Source organism: Phasianus colchicus, chromosome 6 (assembly GCF_987193195.1).
Source record: "Phasianus colchicus chromosome 6, bPhaCol1.hap1.1, whole genome shotgun sequence".
Lineage (NCBI taxonomy): Eukaryota > Metazoa > Chordata > Aves > Galliformes > Phasianidae > Phasianus > Phasianus colchicus.
This window is the reverse complement of record NC_143441.1, coordinates 31,599,978-31,622,443: the sequence shown is the minus strand read 5'-3', so window position 1 is coordinate 31,622,443 and position 22,466 is coordinate 31,599,978. Positions and strand designations below refer to the sequence as shown.

Below are 22,466 nucleotides of genomic sequence, written 5' to 3'. Positions count from 1 at the left end.
ATGAAGCAACACAGTTTTCATTCATCTCAGACACGAGCAGTAATCTATAAATTAACTCGTTATGTACATACTGTATATGTTTACTTACATTTTATATTGAAAAAAGTAATTTTAGTCCTTCCCCTTTCCTGCTTTCATATCTGAAAGCTCATGTTGATTTATTTGCATAGAATTTGTCATTTGTAATGCATGCTACTGAGGAAAGCAGAATATCGAATACAAGTTGAGATGTCAAAAGTACGGTGGGAAGATCTCCTGCTTAAAAAATATCCTCATCTTTTAAATGCATGAAATACAGCTGTGCTAGTCTTTTGTGCAAACAAACAAACAAAAAGGAAACTATTATGGCCCTGATTACTTCTTTTAACAAACAGCCATTAACATTTCCTCATGCCACAATGCACAGGCAGCTATCCAAGGATATTTTCATATGCACATTTGTTCTTGGAAGATACCAAAATTTAGTCATTTTTGCCCAGCAGTTTGAGGTATCCCAAGTAAAAGTGAGTTTTCATATCATCACTGTGCGAGTCCTTAACCATTTGCAGTCTGACCCCTGTGATTAATGTCGTGTCTGCTGCTAATTAGTTGCCTGGTGTTATGTGGAAATCCTCAAGGTTTTTCTAACTCATGCAGAAAGGATTTGCCTTATGTGAAGGCTTTCTGAATTTCTGGAATATTTTTAACAAACCTAATTATCTTTAACAGTCAGTAAAAAGAAGTCTAATGAAATAGCTCACTTCTACTGACTTGCAGAGATTTTGAAGGTGGTATATATGAAGTCAAATTATTACAAAAATTTGCTGTTTTTTTTCATCTTCATAATTAATCCTAAGCATTGTCAGGAAAATTTAAGGTGGAAAATATGAATTATAAGCATTGGAAGGAGAAGGAAGCAAGCATATGCACACCCTGGAAATAGTTGTGTTCTTTTTTTAAAGGCATATGCAACAGAAAATGTTGGCATCAGACAGCTTCCATCATAGCTCTTGCCATTCCTCTCCATTCACAGTTTTACAGTGCTTACTTGCATAATTGGGTGGTATACATAAAAGCCGTATTTATTTATTCAGTGTTGTGTTTGGCATAGATATTAACCAATTATTTTTATATTATTACTTTTTGGGGAAAATCAAAGTTTCTGAACTGACATTCTGTTTTGCAGTGTCTTCTATTTTTACTGTACCGAATGTAAGATTACAAGCAGAGACCGGAGAAAGCATGAGAGTCTTTGGGAAAAACAATAGTTACGGCAAAGGTGTATCAAACAGCAAACATTGAAGAATACCTGAGTTCGTACTAGATAATGCAGGTAAGATGGTTATTGGAAAGCATGTCTTTGAAAATACAGTTTATTTTAGATTTCGGTAGACCAGTGAAACTGAACCGTATGTTTCTTAAATTGCACGTGTTCAAGCAGATAATCTGTTTCTGCTGTATACATCTGTCAATATGATGAGTGTAAATTCTTGGCCTTGTGGGCAGGATCAGTGTGACTGACAGGTTGAAAACATCGCAGAAGTCGGTGCCAGCAGATTAAACATTGAATTGCCTTTAATTTGGATTGAGCTATTCCCCCTGGTAAGATGGGGAGAGATAAAATATCTCTTACCAATTCTCTTGTTAAAATCTGGGGCAAGGACAAAGGAATGGTTCCTTTAGTAGGTCTGGTAAACTTGATAGCAGAAGGGTGTTCTTGATGGAGACAGAAGTGTTGACATGTTAATAAATTTGATTCGTATCTCTGGATCTGCTAGAACTGTTTTTGTTCTTGGACAGCTTTGATACCCATTGGGGATTTGATACTCGATCTTTTTAATCACAGTTGTTCGGCAATGGAACAGTATGTAATTTGGCTCCAGATATTCCAATAATAGAACAGAACAGAGAAGGGCAAGTGTGTAGAGAGGCTGCTTACTGACTTGAAGTAAGGGAGCGGTTGCTGTGTAACTCTTCTGGTGCTCTTGTACCTATTCAAAGGTATAGACTGATACTTATGTGGCATATTTTCGCTATCTGGGAATAGCTCCTGCTATTTCTGCTTGTTACAGTATCAGATGTTACCTTTCCTAATGAATTACCTTCATTGTTTTACTGTTGGTATTTACATGCAATATATTTTTTTTTAATCTGTAATGTTATGAAGGCTGTTTGCCTGGCAGACAGCAACGGCTGAATATTGAAAAGAAGTGATTCTGGTCTTGACAGTCTGCCCCAATTTTGCACGTGCTCTTTGCCAGCAAACCATTTAAGATTTTCTAATGTCAGAAATGAGGCTGCCTCAGAGCAGTCTGTTTACATCTTTATTGACAAGCTAATCCCTACTTTTTCCTGGGGGTGTGTCCCTGCAGACGTCTCTTCAACCTTGTCTGCTCTGGCGTGACGTATCATCCATCTAAAGTAAACTTCAAATGTGCCCACTGTGCTAAAGGCCTTTTGTGTGGAAACTAATGTACAGAATCTTATTCCTAATGCACAAAATCTTCTTTCTGTTGCTCCAAATAAATGAGTTTTCATTTATACAAAATGCATGGTTAAAAATGTTATCTGTAAGCAGAGAGAGCCGTGTGTACCTTTGATGTACACTGCTGTACTGTTGTGGCTATTTAACCACAGCTTTAATACAAAATAGCGCCCTTCATTGTATTAAAGCTGGGAACACTTAACAAATGTTAAGTAGCAGTTTGTAATTACCGATTACAGTTTTCCATCACTGCTTGGGACTGCACTGTGGTAGATGTGTATAGTGAAATAAAAGGTCTTGACTGTACTGTTTGGCTTGAGCCAGAAGATGGAAAAAAGCAGATAATACTGAAAGAGTGTAAAGTACAAAGTAAAAGTCCTCTTACGTGGACTCAAGCTCATTCAGATGAAACTAGACTATCAGGGGAGGCAGAAGAAATATGGACATGGAATCTGGACCTTGGTGGGGAGCTGTTAGGATGAGCGGAAACCTCTAAAGGAGTAAGACGAGCAAGCAAGAGGAAAGATCAGTCTGTGTGAAGGCAGCAACAAGTTAGGATAAATCAGACTGAAGTCTTGATAATGTGAAAGGGAGGGCTGGTGAAGGCTTAATCTGAATAGCAGGTGGTTGTGACTTTAAGTAGAAGAGTAGTGACTGAAAAGTGGAATGTTCAATCAGTAAAGTGAGCAGAAAAATGGATGAGATAGGAGCTGAGCCAGTTATTCTAGCAGAGGAGCAGAGTTGTAGTAAATGTATAGTAGCTGGTAGGATATTAAGTGTGAGATATTCAGTTAAAGTCACCATTCATAAGGCTCAGTGAAACAAAAAGATGCATGAAAAGTGAGAAGATGACAGTAGCTTCCTAAGGCCATGAAGTAAGTGAGGTGAGGATGGAGGTAAATAGGATGAGCTGTTTAAGTCTCAGCAAGAATGACTGGATAACTTAATACTGCGTAGAGTTAAAGGAAAATTAAAAAATGCCAATGTTGCAAGGAAATAGATCAAATTATAAAAAAACAGAGGAAACCAAATACTTGTAGCCCATCTCCTGGACAAGACGAGTACACGCATGTTTTTGTTCATCTTCTTGAGTGGACTTTGCATATAGAGAGCTGGTAAGGAATTAATGGAAGAGGTGGAATTTGTTTAATCTCATGTTGGCAGCTGAGCTAACCACTAGAGTATCCTTTCAGATAAAGTAAAAGAAGTACTTCCAGAGCTTGGATCTTCTTGTGCCAGAGCTGCCATTTAAATAGATCCAACTGATTGCACTCTTGAGGCAACTATTCCTTACCATGTGGTGTAAAAAGGAGCCTTTTTTCAGAAACATATCTGTGTGCCTCAATATCCGGCTGTGAAACTGCTGGTGAGCATGGAAACACAGCAGAGTGTGTGCAGTGGCCTTGTCAAAGGGACAGGATCTCTGTTCCTGCCTGTTTGCAGAGATCTGAATTTTGGAGTCTGAACAATCTATTTTATTTTTTTAGTTCCCACCCAAAATAGCAGCTATGTATTTCCACTGAAAATGTGTTGAAGCATTCCAGTATTCATCAGGAAGCTGTAGAAAAGAAATATTTGTAGGCAGTTGATCTATGAATCTTCTGAAGTGCAGGTGGGGAGAATGGTTCTGGATTTTGTATATTTATTTATTAGAAGACATGCAAAAAAAAAAAAAAAAATCTACACAAAAAACAAACAATGAAGAAAAACAAAAAAACTATGGCCCATTTTCAATCAATGCCAAAATCACAATGGTACAGAAGTAAATTCTAGTTTTGTGTTTGTTATGTCTTCTTTTCATCCGAGTGTTCCTCGTTTGCTTTGTCAGGGTAGAACAGGGGATAAAATAGAGAGCTCCAGCAAACAAACAGTGCCAAATCTTGCTGTGATAATTTAAGAAGTTATCATCTCCTGCTGAGCTCTCCATATGCTTGCCAGAAGCTGCTGCCCTAACAGTACACCCACTGAATTAAATCCACCTTTCATTAGGTTTTGGAGAGCAAAGACGGTGGACTTTGCCCAGGAGAGGCTGAGGCGTGAGCAAACATCAGCATCTGCCAACTTTGGTAGCAGCAATTTCTGGCAGATCAGTGAGGGAGCGGAGCTAAAGGCAGCAACTTTGTAAATTGCTCTGTTGTCATGTGTTAGAGCTCGTCTGCTGCCCTCAGAAATAGCTTCAAAGGATATGAAGAAACTGGTGCATCCCAGAGAATTTCTACTGTTTAAAATATTGCAGTGCTTCAGTTGCCCACCTGCAGTAAAAAAAATGCCTAAAATAGCGATGACCTGAGACATGTTTCTGAAAAGTAATGCCTGTCTCAGACCTGTACAGGTAATAAGGTTTTTGTGGACTAAATTGTCATTGTCATGGACTCCAGGGGAGAGACAACACATTATTTCTGTGCCCATGGTGAAAGAGCTGGCATTTGAAGTTACCAAGGTCAATTTTCAGACTGGTCCCTATTGGAGAAAATTAGTAAATATGTAGTAATGAGCGCTATTTTACACAAAAGAGTCTGTCAGCAGTGAATTAGACGGGGCATTTCAGGGAGAGAGGAAAGAAATCTTTTGACCATATCCAAGTATCTTCAAAGCTTTGTGATAACACCAAAGATTTTTATATTTTTATATTTTTATTTTGTGCCTGAAGGTTTTCCGCCTTTTCTTTTTTTTTTCCTCAGTGGTCGGAAAGCATCTCTGTGGAAACATTCCCCATCTCTACACATACTGCTGAGATATACTGTATATAATATTCATCTATCTGTACATGTATTGTTTTATCAATATGAGGGTGGACCATAAGAACCTCTAGAGCTGCTTTTTCTTTTGGTTGGTGGAATACATGGCTAGAGAGTGTTCCTTTCTGGAGCAGGATGAGTCAAATTGTAATTGGAAAGACAAGGCATTACCTGGTACCAGATAGCAGGCAGTGTTTTCTCGTGGTGATTTATAATCCCCGGTTCTCATTGGCTGAGCAGAGACATGAGATGTGCTCCTGACCTATTGTGTGCCTCCCAGAGCCACAGGGACAGCTTCATTCAGGATGGTAACACCATATGCTTTTAAAGTATTTAACCTGTATTACCATAATGAAATCCCCTGGCTTTCAAAATCACTTTGACAATTCACTGGAGCAAAACAAAAAGTGGTCTTTATTTGTATTGCTTCACCACACGCACATGCATCCGAGCAATCCTGAATTTCAATTGCAGGATGCTGAATTCTTTCTTCCTCACACATTTAAGCTGGCAACTGACACAAGCCCAGCCAATGGAAGGGACGATGTTGTCATTTGGGTCAGCTCAGCCGTGTAAAACAAAATAAAGCTGAATAGGTGACAGTTACCAGTGTAATGGCAAAAAGGGCTGCTTACTGAAGAGCTTGTTTGATTTGGTTGCTTTTGACCAGCAGCGTTCCAAAGCCCAGAATTGTTTCTTAAATTACCCTTTTCTACTTGCTAGCTGGGGAGGGGACTATTTCAGCCCTATCCAAATAATTTCATTTTTGATTTTTGGCCCTTTTTAAACTTCAGTGTTGCTTTTGCATTGTGTATAAGTGCTTCTTTAGCATTGCTGTATGGAAACACAGTTGTTGCCTGCTTTGCAGTAGTGAAGCTGCGAGGAAGCTGTAGTCCAGCAGTGTATACGTCAGCAGTCAGTACTGAAAAGTCATTCTAATTCACTGTTCCCCCAGGTTTACTCTGTCCTGGGTATCCCAGCAATGCTGAATCACCATGGAACACTGTATACTGTGCTTCTGAGTTTTCATCTGTCCAGCTTCAGGGAATAAAATCCTGTAATTACTGTGGAGGAAGGTCTGCATGTAAGAGAAATCCCAGGCAGTTACTGTGTGTCAGCCACGTTTTGTCATTGTAAAAAGCTGAAAGTAGCCAGTAATGTTTTAGAGGTGCTAGATTTAGAAAATCTGTGTATGCCTGGCTTGGGAGAGAAAAGCTCAGTCCTAGAAGCATAGCAGTTAACAGTCTCATTTATAAATGCACTTTTTTCTTAATAGATCCAAGTAGATGTATACAGTCATTGTGCTGCTGCAGCTGAAAAAGATGGAGTGCTAAGTACTGAAGATGGGAGGTTTAAATTTCTCTTGCATCTTTTAGTACCAGACAGCGTCTATACATGAATGTTGAGGGTCAGTTTAATTATTTAACTAATACTGGATTTACATAAATTGACTTTCATGAAAAGGCTAATAAGATGCAGTTGTGGTGGGCAGCTGAAAGTAATTTGGGTTTGAGTCCAGTAATGATAGTACTAAACAGAGCTGAAATTGTAGCATCAATTTTGAAAAATGTTAAATTAGTGTTAAGCTGTGAAAAATGACTGCAGGATCCAAGACATATTTTGGCTGTTTAATACTTTTAGTGCCATTATTTTCATATGTTAACAACATAATGGTTTTATGAGACTGTTCCAGCTGTGCTTTACTTAATATCAAAGAATAAGATCACCACACAGATAGAATATGCCCTAAATTTAACACACAAGGGAGAAACTCCAGGCATTGGGTTACATTTTCTCTTGATATCTAAGAATTTATTATCTCATTCCTATTAGTGTAAAATAAGAGTTATAGGCTGAATTGTGCCCTTTATTCAGCCACAAAGAAAATCCCATTGTCGTCAGTAAAATCTGCTCAGATGGTGAAAAGAACTGAGGAAATTGTTGGCCCATGCAAGGCCCCTGTCATACAAACCCCCCATCTCTCTTAAACACACGTGAGGCTGGAAGATGGAGCAGGTGCCTACACAGAAGTCCTCCAGGTACCTGTGGTGTGTGCTCACTGGGAAGGGTGACCCATCATCCCATCATGCAGCTGGTGGGAGCTGGAAATAGGTGTGATGGTAGTCCTGTGTCAGTACTGTATCAGTACTGGGTTCAGTACAACTTCCATTGTAAATACACTTTTTTAAGCTGGAGAAGCAGGCTAAAATTCACTCTCTTGACTTCTTGACAAAAAAATCCATTCTGAGCATGAGTATTCTACTGCATAGCATTGGGGAAAGGGAATCAGTGAAGTCCTTCTGCAATCCCACTCAGCCATCTGAGCACTGGGGCTCAGATACAAATATGTTCCAATACACAGGATATTACAGTATCTGTACCTGTGCCTGAAGTTCCTGAACCAGAAGCTCCATTTAACAACATAAGTGATGAATATGGGTTGTGGTGATGGAATGGTCAGGGAGCTCTGAAAGTGTCTGGGGGAAACATTTGTTTGGGAGGATTGGCCTCCATCTGGCATCGCCTAATGAGCAAAAGAGTTCATGAATGTCCTGAGCCACATGGGAAGAGAGTAAAAGGGATTTGAGGAGAAGGAAAGCTGATGCATGGAAATAAGTGAGCATGAACAGGATTTCCAGAAACGTAGGTAGTATTCTGAATGGGGAGTTAGTCTGGAATTTTCTTTGGGGCTGAAGGAAGGTGAAGAGAAAGGAAGCAGAACAGAGAGAAACAACATTTCTATTGTTACCAATTGTTCTTGGTAGGACAAGAATTTCCAACCTCCATAGCCAGGAGAAGTTGATCCTATGTTATTCTGCATGAAATTATTGGCTACTTACTGGTATGATCTATTTAAAATCATGGAGTTTCATAACCATATCAGCTACAGAGCTGGCAGAAGAAAAGGGTACATTTCTGCTATTAGAGATGTACTGTTGTTGAGGGAGAACACCATATTTTCTTGTTCCATAGCATAGTCTGGAACCTATTTTTAGTTCTCTTCTAATGCACAATGACTTGCCTTCAGCACTGTGAAGATTCACTTTTGAAATAATTTTTAGTGTAGAGGATTTAATTTAACAATTGTAATGCTGTATGAAACATATTAGTGATATTTGCATGAATGCATGTGCTCAGTTGCAGTGCTGTTCGTCTGTCTTCTGGTTTGTTTAGGACACAGAAAGTGGAACCTCTATGTCAGAAGAGCACTGTATTGTATTATTAATATTAGGATAGCAAATAATTCCTACTAGACAGGCTTTGTGGTCCACTGATGCTTTAAGAAGTGTCGAGGCATGAAAGGCAGTTTGAGTTGAAGTGGGCTGATAGCCTGGGATGACGTTTGAATACACAGAGGACAATGTATAAATGACAATGACTGGGAGGGAGGCAAAAGCTGTTCTGAGCTATCCCTATTCTCCCATGGACAGTCACCTCTCCTCTGGGATTATTTCATCACGTGACTCCTCGGTTAGGCTTTGTCTAAGAGGAAAAGTGGAACCACTGAAGGGGAGAAACTGAGGTTTCCAGACAAAGCAGAGGCTTCCAGTGCTGACACATGATCTGTAACCCAGAGAGACAGCACAGCTAATGAGAGGCATTGCCTCTGAGGCACAATTTGCAGCATTCAAAAGTAACAAACATATTACTTTCAGCAGTCCAAAAAAAAAAAAAAAAAAACAAAAACAAAAACCCAAACAAACCCAAAACACCAAAAAACAAACCCTAATTTTTGTATTTTATATGAAGAGAGAGCTTTATGTTTGTATATTGAGTGCATAGTTTATGTTGCTTGATTCTCTATGAAACAAACAAATCAAATCAACCAGTGCAAAATATGTGCACTGAATACTCCTAGGCGTGGGGAGAATCTTGCTTAAAAAAGCAGTGGTAGTTCAAAACTCCACTAATACAAAAAAATGAATCTATTCTGTCTCATCACTGGGGATGAGGGAGGTGTTCTTCATGTTTCTATTATTAAATCAATATAAAAAATCCATGGGAAAAAAAAATATTCTAAAATCTCCAATAGAAATATGAAATGGAAGAATACGTCTGAAACTGTATCTTCCAGTATTTTAAGAAGCAGAGACAAAATTGGCTATTTTTGTTACTTTGTGACCCTGTTATAAATTAATAACCTTGTTTTGGAACATAAGTGTGTTTTGAATTAGGAATTATGAGTGATCATTTTCTGCCATTAATACCTTGCCATTAATTCTGTACAGACATTTCTATAACTCTCTTGAAGTTCATAGTTGTTAGTTAGTCCTTACTAACTGCACTGTACAGTTCCTACATGGACACTGTAGCAATACTATCGCAGCACGTGATGTCACAGTATTAGCTTTTTTGTTCAAATTTTCTCCTTGGAATTTATATTACACATTTGCTTTTAGTATCTGTCATCTTCACATTGTGTATTGCTCATCTACTGAAATCTGGGTCTGCCAGTTAAGTTTGATTAAGAATAAAACTAGCTATATGTAGGCAAAGAAAGTCTACACAATTAAATCTGTCCTTGTGTTCTTGAAGGCTTCAACAGTGAGTAATCTGTCACATCATAAAAAGAACAAAATCAAAACAAGTTAGTCATTATCGTGACTCTGCTTGGTTTCAGACCAGAAATTCTCAACTAGACTATGTAGATATTGTATTTGTTATTTCATGTGTCTGTGTGCAGACACTTGTAAACACAGAGGTGTAAATGTTGTCAGCATTTAAATTAGGTTAGAAATGCTATTTATGGCTTACATCAACAACAAAAAATATTCATAATCATCCCTAGGTGAAGACACTCATTTAACAAGCTTACAGTTCCTAATTAATTCTGTGAGGAACGTCATTTGGCAGAGCAGAATTATGAGGTTTGCATATTGATGGTGGCAGAGAAAAATATATCTGTTTTCTATTTATATGGAAAATTAACTTGTGTTCTTCATAAAATGGCACATCTCGGAGGTATTGCTCTAAAAATGATCTCAGGCTGGAAAGAAATCAGTAATTACAGCACCAGGCATTCAGTTCTGCCCTAATTTCCCCCCCCAGTTTTTCAGTGTTTCAGCTGCCTCAGAGACTTAAAGCACTCTCATTAGGTAGCTGCAGAGCTGCCTGCCTGCCTGCTGCATCGCGCTCGTGCTAGCTTTCTCCCTCTCTATCCGTCTCCTTCTCTCTCTTTCTCTCTCTTCCCCTCGCTCCTGCCTTGGGAGTGACTGTGAAGATCATTTGCTGGAATGATTGGCAGGTTAGAGGATTCGATCAGATGAGTTCCTCTTAGTGCAGGTCAAAAAGGCTAGTTAGCAGGAGCTGTCGAAAAATGCCAGCAGCATTCGAAATGGGAAATGTCATGACTTCGAGGCAGGGGGTGCCACCTGGAACAGAAAGCCCCCAGCTCATTAGCAAGTTACAGGACGCAAGCTTAACTGGAGGGAGCAGAGGAGGAAAGATAATACCCAATAGGGAAAATTATTGTGAAGTGGAATTGATTTCATGTATAATTTGTTTATCACTAGAGGGGACAAATGCTGTCCTCCTGACATGTGTGGAGCAGTGTGGACTATGAATGAAGCAACTTAGCATAATCTCCAGGTTGAGCTCCAGATTTAAAGAATGCAAACTTCCTTCTTCCTAAGTGTGGAAATGATCAGGTCATGTTCTATTAATTAAACCCAACATACTCTCCAATGGTTTATCTGGGTAATTTTAGCAATTTAACAGAACGTGGTAGATATGAGCCGCGTTCATTATTAGCATGGGACAGTGTTTTGTTTTCTGGGCGCGTTGGTGGCTCTTTTAGCAAGCTGTTGTTGTAAAGAGACGTGTCTCTGTTGTAAGTTGAATTACAATGTAGCTCCTTCTTAACCCTTATCAGACTGCATAAAATCAGGAACCAATTCCAGCTGCATGATACAATTTCATTTCCAGGAAGGAATGCATACTTCTATAAAGTATGGATTTAAAAATAAATAAAGCATTTAGGTTTGGTGTTTGAAATTTAATCTGAAATGAAGACAGCAAGTTCTGCTGGCTGTTAGGGACTAAAAGAATGCTTGTATAAATACCAGTGTTACAAAATATTTTATCTGAGGCATTCTGTAATGATAAAATTGCAGGGAAACTCTCCATTCCAGGCATTTTAACTAGTTCATGGTCATTAATGTTGCTAAACATTCATTTGTTTCACTATATTTCTGTATAAGAGGCATAATTCATATCAATGGAAATGAACTATGTAAATTTTTTTTCACCATTTTTTTTCAGAAGTGTGAAAAGCAGTACAGGGCCATGGTACCTTCCAGTGTTTTTTATCACAGCATCTTTTAGAGCCTTTGATTCTAGCTGTGCTCCTCCTAAAGATAACGGGAGGATGCCATGTTCTTCAGGGGGAGCAAAGCTGGCTCCCTTATCAAAACTAACTTAGAGACAACAGTAACATCATGGGCTGAGGAAATTAGATTTAAAGGCTGCAAGTTCTCCCCAACAATCTTTTTTTTTTTTTTTTTTTTTTCAAACTATGTATCTTATTCTTGAGGAATGTGGTCTTTTATATATTAAACGTGAACTTCTTTCAGAAGTTTGCAGCTTGTGCTTATGCAGTCCCTTGGCTGAATACTGAGGAGTGTTTGCTTAGTGTTCTGATCCTTGATGATTTTTTTCAGCTTTCATTTTCTTTCATCCATCAAAGATTTACAGTTAGTAATGGAGTAGCCAGGGTTTGTTTTATTGAGTAACCACAGGCTGTTGAATTTCCCTTTCTCTACCTAATGTGAATCAGAATCAGATTTTTTGAAAGGACTTTCTTAATCAAAATATTTGTACAGAGACTTACAGATTAGTGTTTTCTGTTTTGCATTTAATATAAAAAGCTTAGCATTAACATTCTGCTAGTTTGACAAAACAAAGAGTTAATAAAGCACAGTAAGCACAGGCATTCTTTACCTTTCAGATAACTTTTCAGTGCAACCTTCTTGCAGAAACGCACTGTGAATATTGGCTGCCACGGTCCGCTCTAATGAATGCACAGCCTCAGACCTTTGCAAAGTTCAATACAGAGAGGAAAATATTGGAGTAAAAATATCCTCTATACAGATCCCCTAGCAGAATTTTTCACACCTTGGGTAGCCCTGCACTTGCCCAGCTACTATTTAAGTAAAAAACTGGAAGTGAGTTAGAAAAGTTCAGAAGGTGTTCGTTACTCAGTATCTGCTCTGGTGCTTTGTTTGGGGAAGCGATATGCATTTAAATTATCTGAATGGAGTTTGATGATGAGACTTCTATTAGGAAAGGAGAGCGAGCAGATACTGAGTATCTCCAAGTATGTTAGGTCAGTGGAGTAGAGTAAGGGCCAGTAAGAACACAAACCTGGGAAGACCTGCTAGACTTCAACCCTGAGATGTATCTGAGAGACCGGTGTCTGTCTACATCTGGCAGCGGCTGCTGGGGCACAAAGAAAGGAATGTTTTGGCTAGGAAATTAGGCAACTATAGATAATCACTTTTCCCTGGATTGTGTGTTCCACAGGTTGGTGACTTGCGCATGTCCTTTGTTCCTGACCAAGGAAGTTATCATTCAGAATTAGAAGTACGTAAATAGAGTTCAACAGTTATTATTTCCCACAAATCGATATTTTCTTGCAAGTAAAAGAAAGTAGCCTGAAGCAGAAGAAGGAATTTAATCCTTCTTCTTCTTCTTTTTTTTTTTTTTTTTTTTTTAAACTGGATGGCTTCTGTATTTTCATTATTGACTCAGTGTTTTCCTAGCTTCTAGGTGCTTTATAATAGAAATGAAGAATGGTAGCAAGGAAGGAATTAGTAAATGCCCACTGTCACTCAAACTTAACCAGGAAAGTGTTCCTGCAGTTCTTTGACATTCGCTCAAATCCTTACTTATCTCTCCTTAGTGAATCCTGGTTTGTTCCTTGACTCTTTATGGAATATCAGAGAGTAATGGGGAAATCACATACTCATCATTTCATCTCTACATCTTTGCTCCAAAGTTCTTCACACCTGCTAGTATGTGTTCGGTGAAGTTACTCATTTTTGTGAACCCCTTTTCATCCAGAAAGGAGCTCCAGCACACAGTCTGTATTCCATATCAGTGGCTCCTTTTATCATTATTTATGTGTAAAAACACATACTGTATCAATTGCCTATGTCTTTTTGGGGGGAAGTGGACGCATAGAGGGCGCTGGAAAAATCTAATGAGACTTGAGGTCATCAAAGCAGCTCTGTTGTAATGTGAGCAGTTGTTGATGAAACCTGGTTCAATCAATAAAATTTCAACTTTTGTTTTTATATATTATGTTCCAACTTAAATAGGATAGTATAAAACAATCCATATTTTGAACATAGGATCTGGCCATGTCCTTTTTCTTTTCTTCCTTTATTTTTTTAACCTTTTTCTGTGACTTTGATATCTATCACTTTGTAGGGTTTTTTTTCCAACTGTATTACCTGTGGGTTGAAGTAAACTAATATGTCTCTCTCAAAATCTTTTCCTAAGACTTTGACTCACTCTTTTTTTTTTTTTTTTTTAATACCTACATTAAAGGCTGTTAACATATATGACTAAACCTTTTGTAGGAGCGTTTACATAGAGTAAAGCACATAGGAGGCTTCTTGACCTGACTCTGTAAAAATCCTTGATCAGGAACTTAAAGTGTAAGTCTTAATTTTGATACTTAGAAAATGGGATATTATTTTGGGATCATTAACCTTTGCCCTATTTCCTCAGAGAAGTTAAAAACTGTTTATTAAAAACTGTATATTTTAATTATTTTGGGGTCCCCAGTTCCCTTTTTCCGGAGGCGCAGATTTTGTGAAATCCCTCTGCCCCGCTAGTCACAGAACTGGGCCGAACCGGCCCGTAAACCGCTGACAAAAACTGAGAATTTCTGATTTTCCAAATACTACATTCACTCTCTTGTGTAGACTGCACTCCTCACTTCCTTTAATCACCTCCAAACCTCTTGGCTTTCTGGGAAACTACTGTACCAGCTTGTGTGATAGTGACAATAGGAAGGTTACCAGTAAGTCACAGCAGGACATAGTCATCTCCCCCTCTCTGAGAATCCTAAAAGCAGCAAAGAGAAACTGCAACACACCTGGGGATTTAGATGGGTGTTTTAAATGTATCTCACTGGAACAAAGTGGTTCAGAAATCTAATTCTCTTTTCCTGAGTGACTGTGAAAGGCAGGGAGTAAACAGAGCTTAGTCTAAATGCATGAGTCCTTACGGAAACACAAGAGGGAGAATAACATCTCAAATTCAGGAATGTAGGAAGATACACTATTCAAGAGCACCTAAAGCACTGGAGGCCAAAAAAAGGCAGGAGGTCGACCAGGTGTCATCTGCAAAAATTTCTTTTTTTAGTGTGTGTTTAGTGGAATCAACAAAATTTTCAGCTCATATCTGTGAAAGAAACATACTCTTTACTGGATATTCTGACTTTCTGTTGTGAATCCACTATGAATTGTGATCATGGTAATGCAGAAAATTTAGCAGACAGGCATCCACAACACCAACCCCTCCACATATTTGCTGTGGTCAAGAGATAAAGGAAAATAAAAGTGGATTTTAGAAACATGTAATTAACTTTAATCTTAATGTTATGATGTGTTCTTCAAAAAAAGGTTGCATTTCAATGTTTGAAGAAAAAATGGCAACTTTTTTAAAATCATAAAATAGTCTGCAAGTTCAGAGCAAACACTGTATAAGTTTATGTGCTAAAGGTCAGTGGATACTACTAAAAAGTTAAACCATAATTATTAATTTGTGCACATAAGTAAAATGAGTTCTTCCGTGACTGTTGTTTGAAGCTTTGCCCCCTCTCTCCCCTATTTCTTTCTATATTAACTTACAAAGTCGGAGACCTAGAATATAAAATTTTGTAGATCACAAATTTTACTTACCTTTTTCATGAGAGATCACAACCCATTTTGTTGTGGGATAACTATGTGGGACTGAAAAAAATGCCACATAGTAATGAATTGCAGTGTGTTTGTCACTTTTGGTACAGTTACTGGATTTGTAACGTGTAAAACGCACAGATGTGCACACGCACACACGCACGCCCACTGATCCCATTGTGAATTCTTTACACAGCCAGAGATTTCTTTGCTCTTGGTGCACATCCAAAGGGGAGATTGGAATGTGAAGAGACTTAGCTTTGTAGTCACTCGCTTTTGTATATAGACTGCATGCAGTTATGATGGATAGGTATCCTTTAAGTCCCAATCTTTCTGAAAGGCAAAAGAATTCCAGCAGATGTAAACTCAATAATTAAATAGAGAGTGCGGTCAGCCTTTCCTTCATTTAACCTAAAATAGAAAACAGATAAGGGCAGACATGAGGTCACGTTTTGCCTTTTAAGGTAAATAATCCATGTGAGCTTCCCACAGCATTTTGCCTCAACAAGGATAAATGTGGTTGCTATATGGGGCTGGGTCCATCAAACCTGATTCCTGAAACCTCGACAAAGAAGGGGTGTGCAACACAAGGCAGGGCTGGACTTGGTCTGTGCGTTTCTTGTGGGGTGGGGGAAGAGCACTGTGTAAAATGCATCACATCTGCATAACTTGAAGATTTTAGATTGGTCAAATACATATGCTGTGGTGCTAATAGAAACAGATCACTTATCACCTTATCTAAGGAATTAGAAATGTATATTCATTACTCCCTGTTACCCAAATAGGATGTCCATCATTCTGTATTAATGACATAGCCTTTATTCTACTCATTTCGTTTTTCTTTACGTTTTCCCAGCTGAATAGCTCAGTGCTGCCAGGGTGTCCTATATCATATGGCCAGCTTTGCCTTTTGAGCTGCCTACATCACAGTTTTCAGTGGCTCCCTATCTCCACTGTCATTCCTTTTCTTTACTCTAAATGTTTCCAGGGAGGAGGAAAAGAAAGAAAGAAAAGATTAAAAAAAAAAAAAAAAAAAAAAAGAGTGGGGGAGAAAGAGACTGCTGTGGAAAAAAATAAAAGTTTAAAAGAAAACCAGAATGAATGCTTCACTTGTTGTCTTTTAGCACAATTACCATACCTTAGGAAATATGCAGGGAATAGTTAATTATGACTAAATGAGCTCCTTTTAGAGTTCATGGCAGGCCCCAGCATCCAACTGTCAGTGTTGTGAAAGATATTGAATTGGAAGGCTGGGCTCCCTGTCAGCCAGTAGGATGGTCTGCCTGAGTAAAATAGACAATGAAAAGATAGCTGGGTGAGGGTAGCCTCAGCTAGGGAAACACGTATGGCATTTGCATACTTCTCCTGCAAAGGGGATTTAATCCGAAGAAAGAGGGAGATTTCTGTATTGTCAGCCAAGGCTTTGTTCAGGGCGAAGAGCAGAAGGAAATCTGATGAAGGGGCCTTTCTGAAGCCCTTACTCACAGACGTGAGGTTGTTCTAGTAAAGTTATGTACTTTGGGATTGTTTACACACTATTGTCTGTATGGAGATCTTCTAAACTGAAAGATTCAAAGTATTCTTCTTTGCTAACACAAAAGCGGGGAATTTGTGTGGTAAAAATGACTTACACTGCAAAACTGAACAAGTTCTTTTCATTATGTGCACAAAATACTCTAAAGTTCCTTTTTTTTGCTGCAGACAAAGTTTCCTGGTATTTCTCAGTCGCGCTCATATATCACAAAATTCTTTCAGACTAATAAAAATAAAACCAGGAGAATTATGTTCTCAAAGTTGAGATAGCAGAGAAATCAGATAACCTCCAGGCTTAAGGCAGCCAAATGCTTGCTGCCTCCTCCAAAACAATTCTTTCTTAAGCGAACTGCATCCTGCCAACTAAAAATAGTGTTTTAAAAGTCAGTCGGGGTAAAGGACTGTACCTCCTCTAGGATCTTTTCTGTCCTATTTTTTTCTCACCTGAGAGATGGGTCAGAAGCCCTAAGCTAAACCCATTTTGTAGAAAATCTGTAGTAGAACTATTCCATTCCTAGAACTTTTCCAGATAAAATAAGTGATTAGTGTTTCAAAGCCAAAACCTATTTAAAAGTGTTGGCAGGCAAATTACTCCTCCTTGGAGTAATAACTCTGCTGACAAAGCACACAACCACCTTCCGAGGTTTTCACATGCAAGAAAGTGCATCATCTCAAGAATATTAATATTTAGGGCCCAAATAAGCTGCATAGCAGTACAGCATCTGAAATATATAGCTTTTGGGTTTTGTTGCTGTAATTTTTGTGTCACCACCATAGCCCAAACGATTTTAAATAGTTTTTAATTATGTTGATCTCAGTAAAGATCCCATTCTTTGTGGAACGTATAATATTACAAAATCTATTCTATAAATATCTCTGTCAGCATCTAGTTACTCATTTTCCCTTCAGCTCTGTTTCTTAATGGTCATTGTAAAGCAACATATGTTTCCCTGTCATGCTTCGTGAGTGTGACAGATAGCAAAGTCCCTGCTTGAATATAGCTTGTGTTTTCTTTAATGGAAGTGTGTACTATCTTTAAGGCTTGGTCAAATGCTGGGAAAGAACATGCAGAGCAATTTATAAGTTGGAATGTGAGGTTGGATATATCTGAATGGATATATCTGTTTGCTCTGCAGTTGTTTAATAGTTATAATTAAGGAGAAAATAAATATCTCTTTAATATTAATAACTGATTGAACATATGATGAAATTTGGCACTCAGTTGTATATACTGTGGCCAGTGGTTGTTTTTTTTAACCTCAGACACTTCATTATGCTCATTCAGAGACAGATGCTGGTGTTTCAGCATAACTTTTGTTCAACTAATAATGATAAACATGAATCATTACATACTTAGCTTTGTTTGCTCCCACACGGATCATAAAACCTCACAGAAATATAAGACAGAAGAAAGTCTTTGAGGAATGAGACACCAGGGCTCCTCCAGTCTTCAGAATGTTGATGCAACTTAAAAATCAAGCACCAGAAATGGAATCAGGTAATGGAAAATGTGCTTTGTCCAGCTGCTTGCTGAGCACTGTCTGCCATCTGTACTCTAGAAAAGCCTGAATGAATTTTGGTATCTCCCCTTTTTCTCCCACCCTACTGAAAACTGGAAAGAGAGATCAAAGGTTGGCCAAGATGGGTGCTAAACTGAGGTGCACTCAATGTGCACTTCACACCTTCTTCTACTCATTTAATTTATGCCTTAAAGTGTTTACGTTTTTCTAGCTAATTTGTGTAGTAGAAACTCTGTGCTATAAAGGCTATTTACCAAATGGTATCCACTGCCAGGAAGCAAAGCAGTGCTATCCATGAAGTAGTTTTTGACTGGCTTCAGAGATGAATAAAGAGTTTGAATCCAACATGGGTATAATGTCATACACAATTTCAGAGCAGTTACTTTTATATTACCTTTTGAGTTTTTATTGCTTCATAAGAAAGGAATAGCATCCTCTTACAGTTCTTCCCTCCTGAAGGAAATAAACTGATGTGAATGCCTCACATGCTGGCCATCTTTTCTGCTGCCTTCAGTGGTTATAAAGAACCTGAACTCAGAAAGAAACAGTATTGGGAAAACAAAGACAGGAACGTGGTAGTAATAAACATGTCATTTAAACCTTACAGGAAAATGAGCTTGGTTTATTTAAACATCCATTTTAAATAATAGCTAATGCTAATATTTTAGTAACACAAAGAGAGATCTGCTGCTGCTCTCATTCTCGGGCTCCATTCCCATTGAAGGCAGCAGGAGCTGCACATACAGCTCCCAGTGCTTGCATCTTGAACAGAATCTAACATGAAGCTGAGCAGTGTTAAAAACTAGGAGCCAGGCTCAGTCCAGCACTTACAGTCAGCATGTAGCAAGATGAAGGAATGTTTTCACTTCTCTTCCTTTTTGTTTCAAGGTAAATGTGCAGTCTCCAATTAGAAATTACCCTTTGTTAGCAGCAGTCATCTGCGCCTCATCCCGGTTTGCATTTTTTCCTGTGAGAAGCGTGTCAGAATTTGGGGGAACTAAATATACTTCTTTGTTGGCGAGCTTGTTGAGCACAGCACAGCGCTCGCTTTCCCACCAGGAAGGTCAAGGCCGCTGGGGGGCCGGGCTATTTTCTGAAATGATCCCTACTGTCTGTCCATGCTGTCTGACAGATTGAAACAGTTGTCTGTGTCACAGCTTTCAATGCTTTTTAAATGCCTCGCTTTCCATGAAAGACATAAAATATGTAGGCAATGGGAAAAAAAATGTTAAAGGAGCAATACTTTCTCCTGTATAAAGGGGGACTGGGTTTTCTTCTCTAAAGTAAACTTAATTCTGTTTAAAATACGTTTATAAGCTGACTTAGAAAAAAAGTTATCTGGAAGAATGGGCGAGTCACAGCTTACATTCTATTTCTGAAACCTCATTTTAAAATTAGGGTAATAAAATTTTTAAACACACTCTCATTCAGTAGCTGAAGTGAAATAGTAAGTTTTCTTTGTTCACTTATACTTCAGCTTAATATATTTTGATCTGAGGTATGTATAGAGCCTGAAGAAATTGGTACTGTGCTGAGCCTTCAATACTCTCCAGATAATTGAACTAATTAAATCTTTACCAACATTAACACAACTCCAGCATTCCTTGGACAGTGGTTAATTACTGCATGAACATGGCGGGCTTAAACTAAACAGATGAAAATAGAGTCCTGTGGAATGGGTATTGAGTTTATTCTTTATTCATCTTTTGATAAGGTTTAATTAAAACTGCCTCTCTCCATTGTGATGAGAATGAATGTGCTTGTTTTCTTAGTGAAAGCCAAATTATTCACTTCAGCCATGGTTCAATAATCAAAGGCTTTGCAAAGTTTTGGGTTATATTGTAGCTGTGGAGATATAATTGCTGCAATTCTCTATGCAGGTTTTATCTTTTTATTACATTTTCTTATTTTCTTATTTATTTATTTATTTATTTTAAAAGAAAATTAGAGCATCTATTTTCTGATTCTCTATTGTAATGGTTTTTATGCAGGGCATTTTTTTTGTAAACAGGGAGCGAGCTGTTTAAAAGAGAGTATAAAATAAAATATACTTTTATAACGTAATGTAAAAATTCCTTTTAAAGTCTCTGTTCCATATTTTTGGAGTAATACACAAATTGAAATGCAAGCTTATATCTAAAGCTATCTTTATCAACTTGAATATTAATAAAGGAATGGTCATTTCTTTTTATGACAGTAATGGCAGGGAGGTTATGTGACTCACCATTCTCAGACAACTGCTCATTACTCTCTGGATACAATTTGTTGAAAGAATTGCTAACTCATAAAGTTGGAAGATGCAACTTTGTAAAGTATACTACTGAGAGCTTCTTAATGCGATGTGTGAAGTACAGACCGCAGTACCAGTAACAGAGTAAAAAAAAAATCCTTGGAAATAATGTGAAATTTTTGGGCAGAACAATGGGATATTACTGAAGAAAAGTTAGAAGAAGAGGAGAGGCCGTGACCGTGTACACATGCATGCATGTTGCTGTAGACTTGCCTATCCCACTGGAGAGCTGTAAGCTGTAGCATGAGGCTTTAACTTTTAAGTAGAAACTCATATTGCAAATGCACATAAATTCACTGAGAAGCAACAGAGGAGGTAGGAAATAGATCATTGCTCATTTCTAAAAGTAGTTACCACTCTCTTTTCATGCATTTGGCAGATAAGTTAGATGGACCACAAGAACGTCATCAAAAGAGTTGCACAGTTTTCTTGGTGTTCTGTTTGCTCATTCTGATGAGCTACAGTGTGTTTAGGAATAACATTCTGACAGAAGCATGGCCTCCTGTCAGGCTTTTGCTTTCCATCTATGAAATACTAATTTCACTTTCTGATATATAGCATAAATGGCTGTGACATTGTTCTGTCCTGAACTGGTATCATCATGTGTGTATTCCAAAATGACACTGTGGTTTTGACTTAAAGGAGAAAAAAGTATTTGCTTCATGTTTTTTGCTTTTGGTTTTGTGACTTTTCTCTTACAGGGAATTTCAAGAGGGTAATAAAATATTTAAAACCAAAAGTCAAATCCTCCAAAATCAACCTCCAGTGCCAAAGGAGAAAATAATCTGAACAGGGTCCCTTGAACTGTGGAGTTGGATTTAGCTGGTTGCCTTTCCCCCTTCTGAGTGAAACGCAGAAGCATGCTCACTGCATGCCGAGTGCATCCAGAACTGTTTGGAGTTCTTGGCCAAAGGATGATTAGTTGGAAGGCTGTGGTCAGATGTACAGAAATGCTGTACCCTTGCTCTTTGTCATGAAGTGAGAGCATTTTAGTCCCAAATAAATGTGTAAGGATTTTATAATTTCACCCCACTCACTTTTGTGTATGTATTGCATATAAAGATTTTCCATTTAATACAATAAAGCTATGCTTCCACAGTTGACATGGGGTCTATGCACTCCTGTTTTGCCCAGCAGAACAAATTCGATATGGATCAAGAATGGATACCTGATCTCATTTTCAGAGTGTACAGTGGCTTCATGCTGGTTAGTGGGGAACAGAGTTCCTGGCCCATTCTAAAGTTTCTGGTTCAAATTAAACCCATCAGATTTTTATTTATCAGATTTGAAACTAAAGGATTAGGTTATGCTGGGTCAAAGCAATTTTCACTCCGTCACAGGAGTTTTAAAGCTGGGTTTGTGGCATTGTCACACATACTTCTGTTAATCAGTTTTCCCTCAACTGTTAGCTGAAAAATTATCTTTTAATATTTGATTACATTAAAATAATTTTGCTGAATAATTTCTTTTAAGTGATGATAAAAATCTTGAATCAGATTGGGAAATCCTGATGTCATGAAAATAAGAAAGGGTTTCTATCTGAAGTTGCTGAAAAAACTGCTTGCTCAAGAGATTATAATCTAATCTGAGTGCATTGAAAGATTTTCAAATGTCTTCCTTAAATGCAAAGGGATTGTTGCATGTTAATTATTTATTAATTCATATGGTTTAATACTCATTAGCATTTTTTAATACGGGCTATGCTGAATTTTGGCAGCTTTGCATATCATCCATATCATCCCTACAGATGTCTTAATTTAGAGAGTTTCTGAAGTGCTTGACGAATAGTAGACACAAACTAAATTGTGTGTAAATGTGTTTATTAAGGAGCTTTTTAACACTCCCCCAGTAGCCACTTGGTAACGAAAACAAACTGGTCTGCCTTTACTCTATATTGCATTAATTAATTTTTAGGTCATCTGATATTCCTTTAACAATTTTTGTTTTTCCTAAATGATGCAACTCTTTCATGTTTCTTCTAACTGTTATTGAAGCAAGAATAATTATGCTTGC

At 38.0% G+C, this 22,466-nt stretch overlaps 1 protein-coding gene across 4 annotated transcripts in view; it reads left to right on the top strand.

Moving 5' to 3' along the window:
* CDK14 (cyclin dependent kinase 14) overlaps positions 1–22,466 on the top strand; it is a 308,561-nt gene that overhangs the window by 243,388 nt on the left and 42,707 nt on the right. For all 4 annotated transcript variants that reach the window (XM_031614434.2, XM_090142825.1, XM_090142826.1 and 1 more), the window contains one exon: positions 1,166–1,312. In XM_031614434.2, coding sequence (XP_031470294.1) covers positions 1,166–1,281 — 116 coding nt within the window. In that variant the 3' untranslated portion in view covers positions 1,282–1,312. The remainder of the gene's footprint in view (positions 1–1,165; positions 1,313–22,466) is intronic.